The following is a 17,413-nucleotide window of genomic DNA, read 5'->3' on the forward strand; positions in this document are numbered from 1 at the left end:
CCTCGCTCTCGCGCCTTGTCCTTGTTGCTAAGCCAGCCCCTCTAGTATATAAGGACCCCCCTAGGCGCTCCCTAGTCCCCATCTCGACCTCTTGGTCATTGGGACTAGGTGAGTGACCATAGCGTTGTATCTCTCTTCGATTGCTAATGTATAACTTGGTCATTGGGACTAGTCTGTCGCTGCTTGCGTGAAGACTAGCTTTCGTCGGTCTCGTGCCTTCGTGCCGACCGCCGCTCTGCCCCGTCGAGTTTTCTGATACGTTTATCCCTCTCTCCCTCGCTTTTCCCCCTTTCGGCTCCTCGCCGCTCGCCTACGGGGTCGTCGCCGAACGTCGACCCGAGTCTACGCGCCTAGTCGCCGCGACAGTCAGGTGCCGACGGGGAGTCCCTGAGGGGCGCTGGTGGTATTCCCAAAGTCGCTGTTCCGCCCGCAGGTATTTGGCGTCAAACCGGACCTTGCCCTGTACCCAGTCGATATGGGGGTTATACTGGATTAGCCATGGCATTCCGAGAATGATGTCATCCCGGCCGCAGTCCGCGACGTAGAGTTCAGTGGGGAACTCTTGGCTATTGATTCAAAAGTGGCTGACAAATTTCTGGGTGACTGGTCTGGCTGTGTTGGCGGTGCCATCGACATTGGTGAAACGAAGGGGGGAGGGTAGGGTGATGAGAGGGAGTTTGTGCTTTTTGGCGAAATTCTGGTTAAGGAGAGAAGCACTTGCTCCGCAATCGATAAACGCATAAGCTCCGACACTTGTAGATTCGTACTCGATGTTGCCCGGGATAAGAATTGATTGACGTTGTCGTTCTGTAGTGGCAACAAATGAGATACTAATACAGTCAGAGGGCAGTTCTTCTGTCAGCGAAGACTGCCCGTTCAAAAACCCTCATCCGAATCGTCTACGTCGACCTGACTGATCGTTTTGTCAGGTGTGTCTTCGCCATTGTCTTCATCGTCGGCGACCTCGCCATCCTCTAGTTCATCGACCTTGCGCACCTTCCGCTTCGTCTGTCCAGGCTGTCATCCCTTAGCATCCTTCTTCTTAAGGCAATCACGTGCGATGTGACCAGTCTTGTGGCAGTAGAAGCATTGCTTCTTCTCTCTGTCTTCCTTCATGGCTGGAGCGTCGACTCGTCGTATGGAGTTGGTACGAGCAGACTGTCTCTTTGTGCCATGGCCCTGTCGGTCGTTGCGAGAGCGTCCCTCGAGTTGGCGCAGGTGTCATTCCTCATAGTTGAAGTGTTCGATCTCCAACACCCGTGCTGCCCACTCGTTAACAGTGGTGGGGATGGGGTACGTGAGGCGAACCCGTCGTCGCATGCTTTCTGGGAGACACTCCTTGTAAAAGGACAGCTGAGCACTGTCTTTGAGTATACCAGCAAGGGCGCAGAGGCGGAAGAATTTCGCGTTGAAGGTGTCTGGTGCAGCAGGTTGGTAGTCGAGGTGGTACAGCTTGGAGGCGGCCGTAGCGGCTTCCTCGATGGGCTGGAAGGTCTGTTGTAAGACCGTCTCAAACACATTCCAGGTGTTTTAGCCGTTCTGTTGGGCCTGAGCGATGTATCCGTCCTTCCAGGTGATCACCTTCAGTCCGTTCATGAACGTTAGGGCGGTGACGATGCGGCTCTGGTTGGTGGCGTAGTCGGTTGGACGTGCTTCGAAGAACAGGAAGAGTTCATTGAGGAAGGTGCGTAGATTGTCGTGGTCTCCGTCAAAAACATTGGGTGCGCGGACTTTGGGTCGTCCGGTGATGACGCCTGGTGCGCCGAGAGGAGCCACAGGTGGTGGTCTGCCGGGTCCTTGAGGGGGTCCGCCATCTGGAGGGGGTCCGCCGCCGTGGGGGGGGTCCTCCTCCTTGAGGGGTCCGCCACCTTGCGGGGGTACGCCAGGTCCTTGAGGAGGTCTGCCACCCGGAGGGGGTCCGCCGCCGTGGGGAGGTCCACCGCCTTGAGGTGGTCCGCCACCTTGCGGAGGTCCGCCAGGTCCTTGAGGAGGTCCGCCGACTTGCGGAGGTCCGCCAGGTCCCTGAGGAGGTCCGCCGCCCTGCGGAGGTCCGACAGATCCTTGAGGCAAACCAGGAGGTGTAGGTGGCCGATCCGGTGGTGCAGCAGTAGTAGGTGGTATCACGGGTTGTGCTGTCAGAGCCTCACTGCTGGCGTAGTGAGTGGTTTGACCGGGTTGGGCCCCTGTCGCCTAGCGTAGAGAGGAGATGCTATCTTGTGGAGTGAACAAGTTTCCGAGTTGGAAGCTGGGGAGGCTGGAACAAGGTGGTGTGTCTGGGACGCTCGGCTCATTCGTTGCTCGGAACAGCCTCTGGGTCCGAGCTTGTTCCTGCTGCGTTGCGGACATAGTAGTGTCTATAGATTCTGTTGTCGTGTCCGCGTTGCTGTCTGGTTCGTCCGGGTGTGCTTGGAGAAGACCGCGGAGAGGGGTGACGGTTTCTTCGTCGTCTCGAGGAGCGGGGTTATCTTCCGACAAGGGTGTAGCCTCGGTGGGCTCGTTCGCTACGTCTGGTAGGGAACTAGTGCGGTGGGTAGCAGGGCTGCGCGGAGGAGAGGGGGCTGTTGTTCAATTGAGGGCCCAAGTCGTTCGGATCAAGGCTTCCTGCCTTTTCTGTGGTGCGTTTCCGTTGGTGACGTTGGGGCTGCTCTGTCCGTTGTATCGGTTGGGGCACAGGTGGTTATTGCAAGTGCGCCTGTTCTGTCCTTCTCTATTGAAGCTGACGTCGCGTCGATTCTCGGGGTCGTATCGGTGAATACGTTGGGCGCAATCGGTCCGCTGCGTATTCATGCGGAGGGATACCTAGTCCAGGTGGAAGTTGCGTAGAGTCGCCGAATAGTCGGAATCGGAACTAGCGTCAGGGGACTCGTATCCGTTTCGAATGATGCGACGGTGAGATTCGTATAGTTCCCTGGCCCCAATGAGTAGATGTAGGCGTCGGCAGTGTTCGGCGAAGTCTGGGTCCAAAAGACTCTGAACGTTACGAAGATTCTCGGCCTGTTCGCGAATTCGAGCAGTAAAGTAACTGGATCCGTGGCGTTCTTCTGGGTCGTGGCTAACGGGGATGGGGGGAAGGGGTGGGCTGACGAGCCGTTGGAGTTTGTGAAGGGTGTTGACGACCTGCTGAACCTGTTCAATGAGGACCTGGATGTGTGCTTGCTCGGAGATCGGGGTGAGGGTTGGGTGGTGGTTGGTGATGTCGTACAACGTGCTCGCGTTGTCCCAAATTCTCGTAAGGAAGGAGAAGATGTCTAGTGGTTCGGGGCTTGAGGGGTTGCTTGCCGATGATTCTTGCTCGGTGTTGATGAATGATGGTAGTTCGCCGTCTGCGTCGTACCCGTCATCGCGGAGTACCCAATGCTCGAGTTCGTCAAGGATAGTAAACTCGAGGCTTGCCTGGCTCGGTGCCCAAGAGCCGGCGCTCAGGCGATATTTGTTCCAAACGGGGCTGTGAAGGATGGCTCGTGCGTGAGTCCTTCCAATCCAGTCAAGAGTCTGTTGACGGATGCGTTCGATAGCTGCCTGTCTCTGAGGCGTCGGTGCTACCGGTCGATCGAGGAGCAATCCTTCCTGGTAGGTCGCACGTCTGTATGCTTCCTCGAGCTGCCGAATGGAACGTTCAGCGTCCGCTGGTGTGGCTTGGCGTCGTACTAGGTTGTACGCTCGATGTTCCTCGGGGGTGCGGTTGTGGTTGTAGACGACTACCTCGTCGTCCAAGTAATCGACCGTAGTATGGTCACGGCCGTGCATTCGTTGAAGTCGGTCTGCGAGTTGACGAATAGAGTGCGCCACGGTGAGTCCTATCCAAGGCGTGGTGGGAAAACTTCTGTTCTAATGTTACGCTGAAGTACTAACACAAGTCTATCCAGACTTATCACGCGGACTTATCCAAGTACGCGGTGTAGCACACGGGGGAGAGAGTATCGCACAAGTCCCTAGATTGAGGGATATAGGGATACAGGAGGTAACGAAGAGGAGAACAGAAGTGGGGAGCCTCTACTGACTATGGGCCTCCTTATATACTATGGGGTACCGACCGTATTAGGAAGGGAAAGGTAACCGCCCAAAGTGGGGAGGTATGAGGAGACTGTAAAGGAACACGTCTGGTCGAGGCTGGACCCGATATAGTACACAACCTAGGTCAGGGTCCTGTGATATAACTGAAAGGGGATAGAGGCGGGACAGGGTCCTGAGTCTAGGTCAGGGTCGGGTAATGTAACCAAAAAAGAGAAGGGGGCGCAACAAGGATCAGGGTCTGGGTCAGGGTAAAGTAATGTAACCGAAAAGGGAAAGGGTCAGGGTCGGACTCAGGGTCCGGTCATATAGACGAAAGGGGAAATATTAAGGGAGAGGGCCAGGACTAGGAACGCAGTCGTCAGGGGGCGGAATGGGGGGTGGTAGTGTACAGGCGGACGACAGGGGAACGGGAGGGTAAACATAGGTCGCCGGGAACAGGAAGGGGGGTGGAGTGTACACGAGAGCGACGAGAAGGAGTAGTCCAATAGAAAAAGATAGGGGGTGGGGCGTACCAACGGTAACATTTATAAGCTCTGGAAGCATTCAAAGTGCTGGAAAAATATTTAAAAAAAATACCCTTAGCTGATTTTAAAACCTCAACCTCACATACAACAATCTTATTTCGAGGTAGTGGCCCATGACATCACACCACTAGAGCTTACATAGGTCCTCTCTACAAGTACTGTATATATCTATCACTGCTCAACTTAGACAAAGTGGAGACACCTCACCTTAAGTTTCACCTGCTGAGACTTGCATAGGTGTAATGTCTGGAGATATGTATATAATATGGAGTGGGCTATAGAGTGTGCTTTATGATATAAATGCTATACTGGCAGCCTAATCCCATACATGATTACAAGTCCTTTATTGAGTTGTGTCCTCAAATATAAGTCAGCTATCATGATGATTTTGCAGCTATAAGAGTGTGTAATGTTTTAGTTGAGGACTATAATCTATAAATGAAGGATTGTCATCTTATTTGAGTCTGCTCTAGATGGGTAGTGCTGAAATAGTTCAAAATAGTAGTACCATAGTGCAAAATGGCAAAAATTTGAGGATCACATTTGCAGTAGTGCTATAGTAGTATCATGTTGGCACTAAGTGATGCTGTGAAAAAAGTGATAGTGAAGAGTAGTTATAATTAGTACCAAACATGCTCATTAGTGCTTAGTTGCACTACCAAAAAAGTGTGTCTGGACAGTAGTACTAGTGCAGATGTTATATCTGCTAACACTTGCTAATATGGATAAGTTTATCTGGATAGTGATAATTAGTGTCAATTCACAAACACTGTTTTTTTCAGATGAAGTATATGGTGTAGCACACAGGTGTTAGGGCTGTGCCGCTAAAGTTATGGAGGTCAGAGTCAGAGCTGGGAAGACACGGGTGAGGGCTTCAGTGAAGCTATTGGCACCACTTTGAGAATCCCGACAGTGTCCTCAATTCCGGAGCCAGAGTTCGAGCGGAGGTCAGACAGAGAATGGATGAAGAACAGACAGAGACAGAAAGAATAGATTGGAGTAGGATAGTAGTTAGAGTAGCAGACAAGGAGTGAGGTAGCAAAATACCCGAACTAAGGAACACTGCACTGAGTCTGGAGGTTTATATACTACGAAGCCAGTGTCCCTTAAGTCTAAATTGAAGATATCGGAGGAGGAGGTCCAACCGGAGTTGGTAGAACACTGATACTAAGTGGAGGAGTGATGTAAGTGGCACCAGACACTGATATGGAAAAATGGATATTCCAGCAGAGACGTGACAGACGCTTGGAAAACCACATGGGCCCTATCGGGGACTGAAAAGGAAACAGAAATCAGTATATAATTAACTGTTCATAAACAAGTCTAGAGGTCCAACAGAGTTAGCACAGTGTTCGACAGAGTTTCAGAGGGACTTAGGCATGTGATGTAACAATAGGGGAGGGCGTATCACACACATCCCTAGATTGAGGGATATAGAGATACAGAAGTGTAATAAAGAGAAGAATAGAAGTGGAGAGCCTCTACCAACTACAGGCCTCCTTATATACTCTAGGGCACTCACTCTATTAGGAAGACAAAGGGAACACTCCAAGTAGGAAGGTATAAGGGGGCTGTAAGAAAACAAGTCTATGGTGCGGTTCAACTAAACACCACCAATTTTGTACATGGTAAGCGACGGTCTCCCTGTCGTCCTACTGCTCCCTCACATTACAGTCAAAATATCTGATAACCTGTCATTTGCAAGTATTACGCAAGTATTACCCATAGGGAACATATTCACTGTAAGGGTTTGTCAATTGGACCAATGTTGGCCCAGATGACCCCTCCCAAGTCGGGTAGATCATGTGACTTGAGCGCTTAATTCCTAATGTAGTATTATACTGTATTACATAATATTATGCAATGTCCATTGCTTGCGCCAGCTGTTCCGATACATGACGGTGAGACTTATACCTATGGGAACTGAACTCCTCAACTTTCTTCTGCACCTCGCGAGCTCCCAGACCCTCAGTGTATGCGTCAATGAATCTCCATGCACGATATTCCCATTTCCGGATCAGTTCCACTGAAACAGACCACAAGGCTTTCGGCATGTTCTCCCGGAGAGTGTCAAAGGTGTAATTGCAGTGTTCTCGGAGGTAATGTTTCACCGCACCCCAGAAGTACTCAATGAAGTTGATTTCGCAATGGAATTTAGGCAGGAATATGCATATATGGCCTGCAAAGTGAGTAAGTGAATTTATAGGGAAAAGTCTATATGTAACGTACCAGCTGCTGCCGCTAGGTAGGCCTTCTTGCGTCTAGGCATTTCATAAGTTGGCGTTGAGTACAGGAGGTTCAGCAAGATGATGTGGTTGTCATAGTATGTTGTATTCCTATTCGTTCACTACTATGTACATTACTATAACAAGTATGTTGGCCTATGCAACCTCTCGACGACCAGTGGTGCGTCGTTGAGCCCCAAGCTCGGGGAAGTCACGTGACCACTTAAGCGCGCGCTTAGCTCTGTGCAAAACTGGTGGCGTTTAGTTGAACCGCACCATAGTTGAGGCTGGACACAAGGAGGGATAAGTATAGTATATGGCCGAGTCCAGGGTCCTACTTGTTACGACTGACTGTCAAGCGAGTAAGTGGAGACGAGCGAGGCAGGCAGGAGCGCCGACGAGCTCTGATCGCAGTGAGACTGGAGCGGAGCTCAATAGGCAGGACTGGAGACAATTTGTGTATTGAGTGAAGTATCTACAGAGCGAAATACACGATGGCTTACCTGGAGACAAGAGGTCGAAACTAGAGTCTCCAGGTAGCAAGGGATCCGACTATATATGAGGAACGAACAATGGGCGCTAAGGGGACAATGGTGTTGCCATGGGCACCGAGTACAAGGGCGTAGGACAATAGTGAAGGGGAAACAAGGGGGGCTATTGTCTGTGTGCGGACAAAGGGAAACCATAGCGAGTAGTGAACAATAAGGAAACGTACGAGGCTGTGGTCTGGATCGAAAGGGAAATGTAGCCCCATAGGGGCAGTTCGTGACAAGGGCCACCTCCAATGGAACTGCAAGAAGCCCTTGTGAAGCCAGCAGGCAGCTGCCTCCACCACCACCCCGCCCAACCCCACTCCATCCTTGAACTCTTCGATCTCGGGAAAACTGATCGCTCTCCGTTCGCAGATCAAGGAGCTCAGCGATCATATTGCCGCTGTCAGTCTCACCAAGGAGAAGGAGGGTTTTTAATCCGAGTCACACTGGATGCTGCGTGTGTGGGCTCGTGTACCAATAGTTGCTATGCTGTACTGGGATCGTCCTTAATGTATGAAGTCGACCATGCAGGTCAACACTTCCACATCCCCATATGACTGAGCGGCAAGCAGCGGAGCAAGGAGTTGGTGGCCATGGTCGATTCTGGTGCCACCACAAAGTTCTTCCATAGACAATTTGTGGCACAAAACCAGGTCACAACAAGGAAGCTGGCGAAGCCTATTTCTCAGTACAACATCAACAGATTGGAAAATCGAGATGGCACAATCACTGAGGTGGCCGTTCTCACCATGGTGATCGACGACCAAGAGGAAGAGGTCGCATTTGTCGTTATGGACATCAGAGAGGAGGATATGATCATCGGGCTGGACTGGCTGTGCAAACATGACCCGGAGATAGACTGGAAATGTGGTTCGCTGCACCTATTGTGATGCCCTGACACCCGCCTGGCGACACACAAGGCACCCAAACCAGTGGAGACTGAGGCGTGTGATATGGGGGTACAGCCTACGGTGCGTACAAGGTCTCCATAGGTAAGGAAAATGCGAACAGCAGGGCACGTCTGCGGTACGATTATGGTCAACGAGGTAGAGGATGAGCCTCTCGTACCTTCAGCTGAAGAGGAATGGGACGGCATCGAACAGTCTCTCATTGACGCCTGGCACAAAGGTCAAACACTTTGTGGTGCACCTCAGCTCTTTGTTTCGGCAAATCACACATACTCACAGCAACTTGCTGAGCAGGAGTACGCCAAACGTGAGGTCCAGGCTGTCAATGAGATGGTCCTGTCGGAGTACTGAGAGCACATGCACGTATTCTCTAAGGAGGCGGCGGACCAACTGCCAGAACATCGTCCCTACGACTATGCCATTGAGCTGGTCCTAGGCACGCAGACCTTCCACATCAGGCTCTACCCGTTGTCGCCCAGTGAGCAAGTCGAGCTTGACAAGTTCCTTCAGAAGAATCTGGCCAAGGTAGCGAATGGCGTGGGTAAACCCATGGGTATCAAGCTCCATACCCATACCCATACCCAAGAGGTACCCACACCCATATACCCATGGGTTCATGTGGGTATGGGTTCAAGATTTGGGTTACATGGGTATTGTGGGTGTGAGACCCATGCATGGGTTTATGGGTAAAGATGATCTTTGACCAATGTGATAAGTCATTAGCCGAATATGTAACAACGGACTACATAGTAAGAGATGCTGCAATCCTATCCCACCCATCTACAAGCTCTGCTTCTTCCTCTTCTTCATCCAAGTCAGGCAAGGATGCAGCCTGGTTGAGGTCATCTGCAGAGATAAGGTCAAGGCGGGACCATTCCCCCACACAGAGAAGTGCACGAGTTGTCTGTGCACTCAGCCGGTTGCGAATGTGCGAAAGGCACAAGCGCCCCTTGCTGAATACACGTTCGACATCCACAGCAGTAGCTGTATCAAAAACATATAGTGTCAGAACATAGACTGACCAGTAGAGGAAAGAGAGACAAGACAGGCACATACTGGGGATAGAGAGGTAATCCCGGCCCATCCGGGAGACAGATGGATAGGTTTCTGCATTGTCAGCCCACCATTGAAGGGGGTCATTCACCTTCAGCGTCGGAGTAGTCAGGAAGCGGTCGATTTCACTAAGGACTTCTTCAGCCACAGTAGAACTCTTCTTGATTGATGGTAGGTGATCGAAAATGTTGGCATCCTAGATAAGAAGCTGAGTGAGTATCCACACCACACCAAAGGTAGAGTACATACGTCAGGTACACTGTCCGCAATAATGTCCTCATCAGCTGGCACTGTTGAGGGTTTGTACCTCGAGTTGTACTCCTCGAGGAGCATTTCACGTGCATTCTGAATCCACGACGCTGGCCATCCCGCATCCTTGAAGTATTGAAGTTTGTATCGGGGGTGTAGCACTGGAGAGAGGTAATTAATACGAGTGGAATAAGGATGACGGGATAAGCAGAAATCGCGAGAGACAGAAGAGGATAACTAGAATCCAAATGTAAATCTCCCACCCACGGCCCAGTAGCCACCGTGCGGGTGCCAGCCGTTGCTCTGCAGGAATAGCCCAAGCGCGAGTGCCTCGCAGCGTTGCCGGACGTGGGCAGGCCGAGCATGCTGCACTGGTCGGATATGTACTGCGGGATCACATTGCACTGCTGTGTGATCTGTGATTCTTCGATGAATTGGAGTGCGAGGCCGACTTCAAGGTGCCATTCGATGTGGCCTGTATATGCGTGTACATACGTGTCAGAGTGACGGGAGAATCAAGGAGATGGGCGAGGGGGGGACGTGCAGTAGAGAAACCAGGTGCCGGGGTAGTTGGCGATGACGTGGAGCGTAACAAAGCGGGCTGAGGGCACTTGGACGTTGTCGCCGCGCATCGGGCTCGGCTGGCTCTCGTTCAGCGGCGGTTGAGCGTCAGGTCGTCCGATACGTAGTCCTGCGAGCACCTAACAAGCTCCATCTTGTGCCTATGCAAGTGGCTGTCTGCGCGCATACATACGTCAGTCTCACGTCTCGCGCACCAGAATGCACAAGGATTCAAAACGGAGGAGCACGCACAAAGGTTGCTTACCGGCGTCGCCGTTCTTGAGCACGATGTCGAATGTCGTCAGGTGGTCGAGCACGAAGCTCGTCGGGCCGTATGCACCCGCGATGCTCGCGTTCTGGCCGAGGCTCATCTTGGACATGATCGCGGGCACGAGCGGCGAGTTGTACGTGGTGCCATTGAACATGGCGTGGTTCGTGCCATCGGCCATCGTGTCGAACGAGACCTTAAGCTCGATCGTGCAGTCGGCTGGATCGCGTGGGATGACGTCGGTGGGCACGAGTGCGAAGTCGTCGACGTCGTGGTAGGAGAGCGTGTAGTCCGCAGTTAGCGACAGGACGTAGTCGGCGGGATTCTCGTCATGGCCGCACTCCGGGTCGACACCAGCTCTGCCTCCTGCTGCGCCTTGACGCACTTCCTCTCCCTGCGCGTCCGCTCTGCCTGCTGCTCGATGTCATCGGCGAGCTCCCCAACGTCCTCAAACGCAGCTGGGTGCGCCCGTGTGGAGATGATGGAGCCCCAGCACCGATTGTATTCCACCTAGAGGGCGGGTGCGGGGGAGTTGCCACCAGATTGAGACGCGCTTGACGAGGACCCAGTCGTCGACGCGGACGAGCCAGAGGACGACGAAGAGTCTGACGTGGCAGTCATGGCGGCTGTGTCAATTTCCGTGGTGGTCGTGGTGGTCATGTCAGTTTCCGTGGTAGTCGTAGTGGTGTCGTCCTGACGCTTGGCCAAGCCTGGGGTTCCGTTCGGGGCTGCGGTAATGGTCGACGAGGCGTGTTCGAAGGGGATGGGGTTTTCGAACATGACTGAGTGAGACCGGAGCGATGCATCGGGCTGCGACATGAGAAGGGAGGGAGGGGATAGTGGGAGAGGACCATGGTCAGAGTCGATGACGACTCCACCGACTGTCGCGTCTCCCATACAGCGTCGGCCATCTCCACCACCGTCAAGGCAGCGTCGACCTAGGTGAAAGGTCGATTCGCGACGTCCTCCAAGTGGTGGAGAAGGAGCATGGGTTACGATCCTACACGAAGATCAGAGATAGGCTGCAGCAGGCGTTGGCAACGTCCAAGTTCGCCTCTCGAGTGGAGGCCAGTGAGGTGTACGGCAGCAACGATGATGTGAACGACGGACTGGGTGCGGAACCAAAATCTGGACGCTCACTGGATCAGTCCCGCGAAGGACGACTTCAACCATGTGAACCATGGCTGCCCCCGGCTAGCACCCGCACGACACCTTTGGTATGCTGGATGATGATTAATAGGGCTGCGACGGCCTGGAGGAACTCACGCACCCGCGACCTAATACGGACCCCGTGCCTCACCCCCAGACCTATCCCCTCATGCAGCAGACATACGTGGCGTTCCAAGGCCAGATACTTGATGATCCTGTGGCCACCGATGTGGACTGTCGTGCGGAAGCTGATGATGGGAGCGTCCGCCGACGGCGGGGAAGTAGGTATGCGGGCTCATGGGAGAGTATGTGAACGAGCTGAGGGACGAGTCGGCGTGGTACAGGTGGGTGGACTGGCTGGAGGTGCGGCCCAATCGGATCGAGGAGGAAGAGCGGCGGTGACGGGAGAGGGAGAAAGACAAGGATGATTTGTCTTCGTCCTCGCGTTCTGACGGCTCACATACAACGAGTCCCAGCTATTGACGCCGACGCCGCAGAGAACACCGTCATCGTCTGCAGTGAACATGGACGGGGAGGTGATTGCGTCACCGTCGAGGGCCGGAGTGCCGCCCTGTCTGGCGATGGCTAGGGCATGGAAGGAGCCCAGGTCAGACTCTCGGGGTGAGGAGCTCCTTGAAGATCAGCATCGTACGTGTGGGGGGCATCGCCGGATATGACGGTCGACATGTGCAGCACGCGGGGAGGTTGATGGAGGACATGGCTGCTCGTTTTCGAGCGCAAGAATGTCTGTGGGCGGAGAAGTAAGGAAGAAAACTTACTCATTGCTATACGGTATGTTGCCGACAAATCGCTGAGCTTGTAGTAGCGATTCAGCGTCTTCTTCGCTATCCCGACGGCGGCCTGTATGGCTTCGTCGAGCGAGTCGTCTCGGGCTTGATTCGTGAGCGTAGTGTCGAGATGATCCATGGCCGGAATAACCGTTGCGAGGTTTGGGGTACCTCGAGAGAAGAACTCTGTAGCATGCTTGAACACCTAGGAAACAGAACAATTAAGACGACAGAAAGGTGAGTGCGGGTTGAGGGCCGTGGGAGTTAGTACACGTAGCACTCGAGCTGACGCCGAACGAACCTTGAGGACCTCACAGAGCTGCTCGACCAACCTCCACTCCCTCTTCTTCGGACGGTATGCCCCAAGCCCATAACCCTCCTCCTCGTCAGTCAACTTGTCGATTGGCTTGCGGAAGACCAGCGCCTCACTCAGCATATCGTAAGTCGAGTTCCATCGGGTACGAACGTTTCGGGGAAGAAGCCGATCGGGTAGCTTATGCTCAGCAACAACAGCGCGCCACGCTGGAAGCAACTTAGTGGAGGAGTTGACGATCTTGAAGGATATTTTACGGATCTGGTGGGGCATAGTTGAGTCCACAATGCAACACGGGTGGCACGCAAACTGACCTTGACCAATGCCACTTTGACAGGGCGCACCTTCGCCTCGAACTCCTCGCGCTGCTCATCTGTGAGTGTAGCGATCTCATCCACCCACTCTGTTTCTGCATCCGCATTGCTCTCATCTACGACCTCACTGTCACTTCCCTGTCCTGATCCCTGCTGCGCTTTTTCTTCAATTGCGCGCACCCGTCTTGTCTCTCGCTCCTCGTCTTCAATGCCCTCTGCAAGTTGAACAAGGTCACGCATGTCTGGGTCCATGATGGTGTCGATATCTTCTGCTTTCACGGCTTTCACGTCGAATTGGCCTACAAAGCTGCGCGCGACAAGCTGATTGACATGCGCGAAGCACCGTGTATGGTGGAAGGTGCCCTCAAATTCGGGAAGAATTTCTCTGAGGTGCTCTATCATCTTGTCGTTATTTGATGCATTGTCAAGTGTGATGCCCAGGATCTTTGTTTGCAAGGAGTGAGTACTAACATCTTCCTCATGATGTGAAACTAACCTTCTCTTGAATTCCGAACTCAAGCAGCACGTCATTGAATGTTACGGCCAGATTAATGCCCGTGTGGGACTGCTATGATGTGTTTAGTGAGGGCGCATGTTGTTACATTGCGGTACGTACTTTTGCTAGCTCAACGAGGTCCAGTAGCATCCGAAGAGGCTTACCCCTCAGTTCCAGGTGGATAGTTATTGCAACGAAGGAGTGATGATTTGGAGACGTCCACGCATCGGTTGCAAAACTAAGCCGGCCTGGATATGACTGTAAAAGACGTGCATCTGTGAGTCTCGATGGTGTTGACTTCCCAAGTTCTGACCTCGACACTCCTCGTGGTGGTCGTAAGAACAAAAAGGGCAGGACCATTGTGCTACCTGTGTGATGACATGCACTGACCTGCAACATTCTTGCCAGACGCTTCCGTGTTGCTACAAAAACGACCTTTACATCTCGGGACACCGTTGTGGGCGAGGGTACATAGAAGCCTGGATGCCCGCATTTGACGATCATCAAGAATCCCCGGTCTTTCAGTGTTGTGAATGGTCGTAGATCCTCAGCGACCCAGCATACTGCCCATGCCCTAGATGGAGGCATGGGCTACTGGTAAGTAAGCTCATAATGCGACATGAGAACACTTACACGCACCTTGTCTCGGCCTTTGTTAGGAGCCGATGCGAAAACTTCAGCTTGTCAGGATTTTTCTGTTGGAAGAAGTCTGTGATAGACTTTGATTCCAGCTTTGCTTTCACAACCTTCTCGCGCACGACATCCGCATCTCCCAATTCTATAGCGTGGTCGACCACCTCATCACCCCAGCAAGCTCGCGCGTGCTTGAAGAGGTTTCCGCTCGAAGCACGGTCGTGTGTGTCAAGGTACCGGCGTACCTCAGCCTTGCAGCCTTTGGCTGCGCAGCGGAAGACATGGGACCGCTGGCCGTTCTTGTAACTCACTTCAACATCTGGACGGAAAAACCCGTACACTGGTGAGCGCCATCGCTGCTGTGCGCGTTCTATATGTTGACATTAGTGAATGTTACAGACACAGAGAGCAGGTGCCGCAGAACTGCCATTCTCGGAGAAGCACATGAGGTTATGGCTGGCAAGCGGTATGTGACACGTCATCAAGCCAACAGGGGCTCATGTCGAAAACAGGGCTAATGAATGGACGCACCGAGCTCTGCATCGGAATCCACTTCCACAGACCGAACAGATTTGTTTCCCTCTGCACCGCTACCCTCCTCTTCGCTGCTCCCTTCGTGCTCGACGATAGTGAGGCCATCGCGCTCCAAGTCGTGATTGCTGCTCGGAGCGGGTTTCTTCTTTGAAGGACCAGGCTCTTCGCCATCGGAGCTGCCATCAGAGTCCTTGTCGGAGATGACTGCTCGCTTCCGCTTGCGAGTCTGTTTTGTGCGAGGAGTCGATCGACGTTGGCCGGCAATTCTCTCAGCTTTCTTCGGCACATTCTTGCCAGTTGTCACTGATGCCTTCTCTTTTCCAGAAGAGGCTTTCGGCATCTTGGAATGTAGTAGCAAAGAGAGGGCAGAGCTTGGACGAGGAGAGTGCTAGAGTATTGCAGAAAAGATTTTGTATATACATATTAGTCTAGTTATCTACTGTACAGCTGCGCATCACCTCTTCGCCACCTTGATCGGGCCTGAGCGCTCGCCCGCCCAGTGGTCAGTATGGGTATTGGGTAATGCGCGGGTTACCGGATATGGGTATGGGTTTGGCGCGGGTACCTTCTGTGGCGACCCGCACCCATACCCGCATGGGTATGGGTGGCCAAACCCATGTTCCCTAACCCATGCCATTCCCTAGCTGGGAGCTGGCGAAAAACCTGGTGCACGCCCCTCAGCTGGTCAAGAAATTCCACACCAAGTTCCTTTCAAAGCCCCGATCGTGAGGACACAATCCTTTGTAGGGGGATACTGTCACGAACTGCCCCTATGGGGCTACATTTCCCTTTCGATCCAGACCACAGCCTCGTACATTTCCTTATTGTTCACTACTCGCTATGGTTTCCCTTTGTCCGCACACAGACAATAGCCCCCCTTGTTTCCCCTTCACTATTGTCCTACGCCCTTGTACTCGGTGCCCATGGCAACACCATTGTCCCCTTAGCGCCCATTGTTCGTTCCTCATATATAGCTGGATCCCTTGCTACCTGGAGACTCTAGTTTCAACCTCTTGTCTCCAGGTAAGCCATCGTGTATTTCGCTCTGTAGATACTTCACTTAATACACTACTTGTCTCCAGTCCTGCCTGTTGAGCTCTGCTCCAGTCTCGCTGTGATCAGAGCCCGTCGGCGCTCCTGCCTGCCCCACTCGTCTTCCACTTACTTGCTCGACAGTCAGTCGTAACAAAATTAGCCTCAACAAATCTCAGCATGCTCTGTGAGCATGAGCACAAGATGTGCCATCCTTGGGTACTAGGAAATGATTGGAATATCCCCATACTTGTGCATAAGAGTCTACTTATATAGAATATTCTACAGCATTCAACGCTATGGTGTATCTATGCCTCTGCTTGGAGAAATTAGTACTAACATCAGTTGGAAGTAAGAGTGGTTCAAGGCTATCTTGATTCACCTGGAAATTTCTTCAATGCTAGAGACTTGACTTCTTAGTAGGTTATTATCATTCTCCCTGCATGTACTCATAACAACAGAGTGCACATTATTTATCAGGAGAACCGACAAATGGCAAGAAAGTGTCTTACTAGCTTTATAGAATGAGCTGGTCTAGTATTATAAGATTATTTTCTCAAGAGAGAGATGACCAAAAGCGAGCAACCACTAACGATATAGAGACTCCTCTATGGCAAGATATATGTGCAAGAATATGGAGGTATTCCAACCATTTTCCAATACCTAGAATGGCAAATCTTCTGCTTATGCTCACAGAGCATGCTGAGATTTGTTGAGGCTAATTTGGCTCAAAATAGAGATCATCATTGTATCAAATTGTGCACACATGTTACTGACAAGAACAGCAATATATACCTCAGTTATGGTCGAGTTCTGTCTATTTATACTGCTTATAGGACTAGGAAGAGGAGCGATCAATGGGCACCTAAACACGGGTGTTTGAACACTTTCCATCAGTATGAGCTTGGCATTACAGTGAAGAGTGTATCAATACAGAGAACCAAAAATGCGCTGCCTCGGGCGCTGATTGAAGCACACGTGCGTCATCACGTGCATCTGTGTTCCCGCCACGAGGCAGCGCGCCCTCAAGTCTGTCGTGTAGAGGTTGTGAAATAGTATGCAACTTGCTTCATGCCTCGACGTCCTGTCTCTCGCGATATCAAGGATTGCATCCCTGTTCTGCGCTTTGAACAGGGGCACTCCATAGAAGACATCTGTACTGTCCTAGGCATCAAGAAGAGCCTCGTGTACACCACTCTGCAGTATTACCAGAAGTATGGTGTCTCGTACAATCCCCTCGCATGCAAGTCAGGCAGACATCGCAGCTCTGGACTTGTTGTCCCCCACATTCGCGCTCTTCTCGAGGAGCATCCAACTCTCTATGCTGATGAAATACAGGATTATTTGGCAAATGAGTTCCTCATCCATGTTTCCATCTGTACAGTCCTCTGCACTCTCCAATGCATGCATTGGTCCTCCAAGGCAGTCACAAGAATTGCCAAGGAGAGGAATGATGTATTGCACCATGACTATATTGTCCGCATGGCCAAGCTTGTCACAGACCCTGCTGTCACGAACCGCCCTCACGGCGCTACGTTTCCTTTTCGATTTGGACCACTGCCTCGTACGTTTCCTTATTGTTCACTACTCGCTACGGTTTCCCTTTGTCCACACACGGACAATAGCTCCCTTTGTCCCCACGTCCGCTATTGTCCTACACCCCTTGTACTCCGTACCCATGGCGACGCTATTGTTCTCTAGCGCCCATTGTTCGTTCCCTGTATATAGCTGGATCCCTTGCTACCTGGAGACTCTAGTTTCGACCTCTTGTCTCCAGGTAAGCCATCGTGTATTTCGCTCTGTAGATACTTCGCTCAAT

At 52.2% G+C, this 17,413-nt stretch overlaps 7 protein-coding genes across 7 annotated transcripts; all 7 read right to left on the reverse strand.

The window, feature by feature from the left end:
* Positions 1 to 1,221: 1,221 nt before the first annotated feature.
* DICSQDRAFT_168925 (uncharacterized protein) lies at positions 1,222 to 3,747 on the reverse strand (the record flags this gene model as incomplete). Its single annotated transcript, XM_007364541.1, has 4 exons — positions 1,222 to 1,494; positions 1,582 to 2,146; positions 2,345 to 2,558; positions 2,982 to 3,747. The coding sequence occupies 4 exons, from the start codon at positions 3,745 to 3,747 to the stop codon at positions 1,222 to 1,224; spliced, it is 1,818 nt and encodes a 605-aa protein (XP_007364603.1).
* Positions 3,748 to 6,394: 2,647 nt separating this feature from the next.
* On the reverse strand, positions 6,395 to 6,721 carry DICSQDRAFT_57959 (uncharacterized protein; the record flags this gene model as incomplete). The annotated part of the gene is made up of 1 exon (XM_007364542.1): positions 6,395 to 6,721. A coding segment is annotated over one exon (327 nt), but the record flags the coding sequence as incomplete, so codon positions are not given.
* Positions 6,722 to 8,946: 2,225 nt separating this feature from the next.
* DICSQDRAFT_57785 (hATC-domain-containing protein) lies at positions 8,947 to 9,390 on the reverse strand (the record flags this gene model as incomplete). The annotated part of the gene is made up of 2 exons (XM_007364543.1): positions 8,947 to 9,188; positions 9,261 to 9,390. Coding segments are annotated over 2 exons (372 nt in total), but the record flags the coding sequence as incomplete, so codon positions are not given.
* Positions 9,391 to 10,267: 877 nt separating this feature from the next.
* DICSQDRAFT_58071 (uncharacterized protein) lies at positions 10,268 to 10,615 on the reverse strand (the record flags this gene model as incomplete). The annotated part of the gene is made up of 1 exon (XM_007364544.1): positions 10,268 to 10,615. A coding segment is annotated over one exon (348 nt), but the record flags the coding sequence as incomplete, so codon positions are not given.
* Positions 10,616 to 12,651: 2,036 nt separating this feature from the next.
* Positions 12,652 to 13,166, reverse strand: DICSQDRAFT_12056 (uncharacterized protein; the record flags this gene model as incomplete). The annotated part of the gene is made up of 3 exons (XM_007364545.1): positions 12,652 to 12,846; positions 12,900 to 12,988; positions 13,028 to 13,166. Coding segments are annotated over 3 exons (423 nt in total), but the record flags the coding sequence as incomplete, so codon positions are not given.
* A 21-nt stretch (positions 13,167 to 13,187) lies between these two features.
* DICSQDRAFT_18968 (uncharacterized protein) lies at positions 13,188 to 13,346 on the reverse strand (the record flags this gene model as incomplete). The annotated part of the gene is made up of 1 exon (XM_007364546.1): positions 13,188 to 13,346. A coding segment is annotated over one exon (159 nt), but the record flags the coding sequence as incomplete, so codon positions are not given.
* Positions 13,347 to 13,431: 85 nt separating this feature from the next.
* DICSQDRAFT_13360 (uncharacterized protein) lies at positions 13,432 to 14,402 on the reverse strand (the record flags this gene model as incomplete). The annotated part of the gene is made up of 4 exons (XM_007364547.1): positions 13,432 to 13,464; positions 13,516 to 13,653; positions 13,786 to 13,941; positions 14,031 to 14,402. Coding segments are annotated over 4 exons (699 nt in total), but the record flags the coding sequence as incomplete, so codon positions are not given.
* Between the last annotated feature and the right edge of the window lie 3,011 nt (positions 14,403 to 17,413).

This window comes from Dichomitus squalens (assembly GCF_000275845.1).
Source record: "Dichomitus squalens LYAD-421 SS1 unplaced genomic scaffold DICSQscaffold_9, whole genome shotgun sequence".
In the NCBI taxonomy this organism is placed as follows: Eukaryota; Fungi; Basidiomycota; class Agaricomycetes; order Polyporales; family Polyporaceae; genus Dichomitus; species Dichomitus squalens.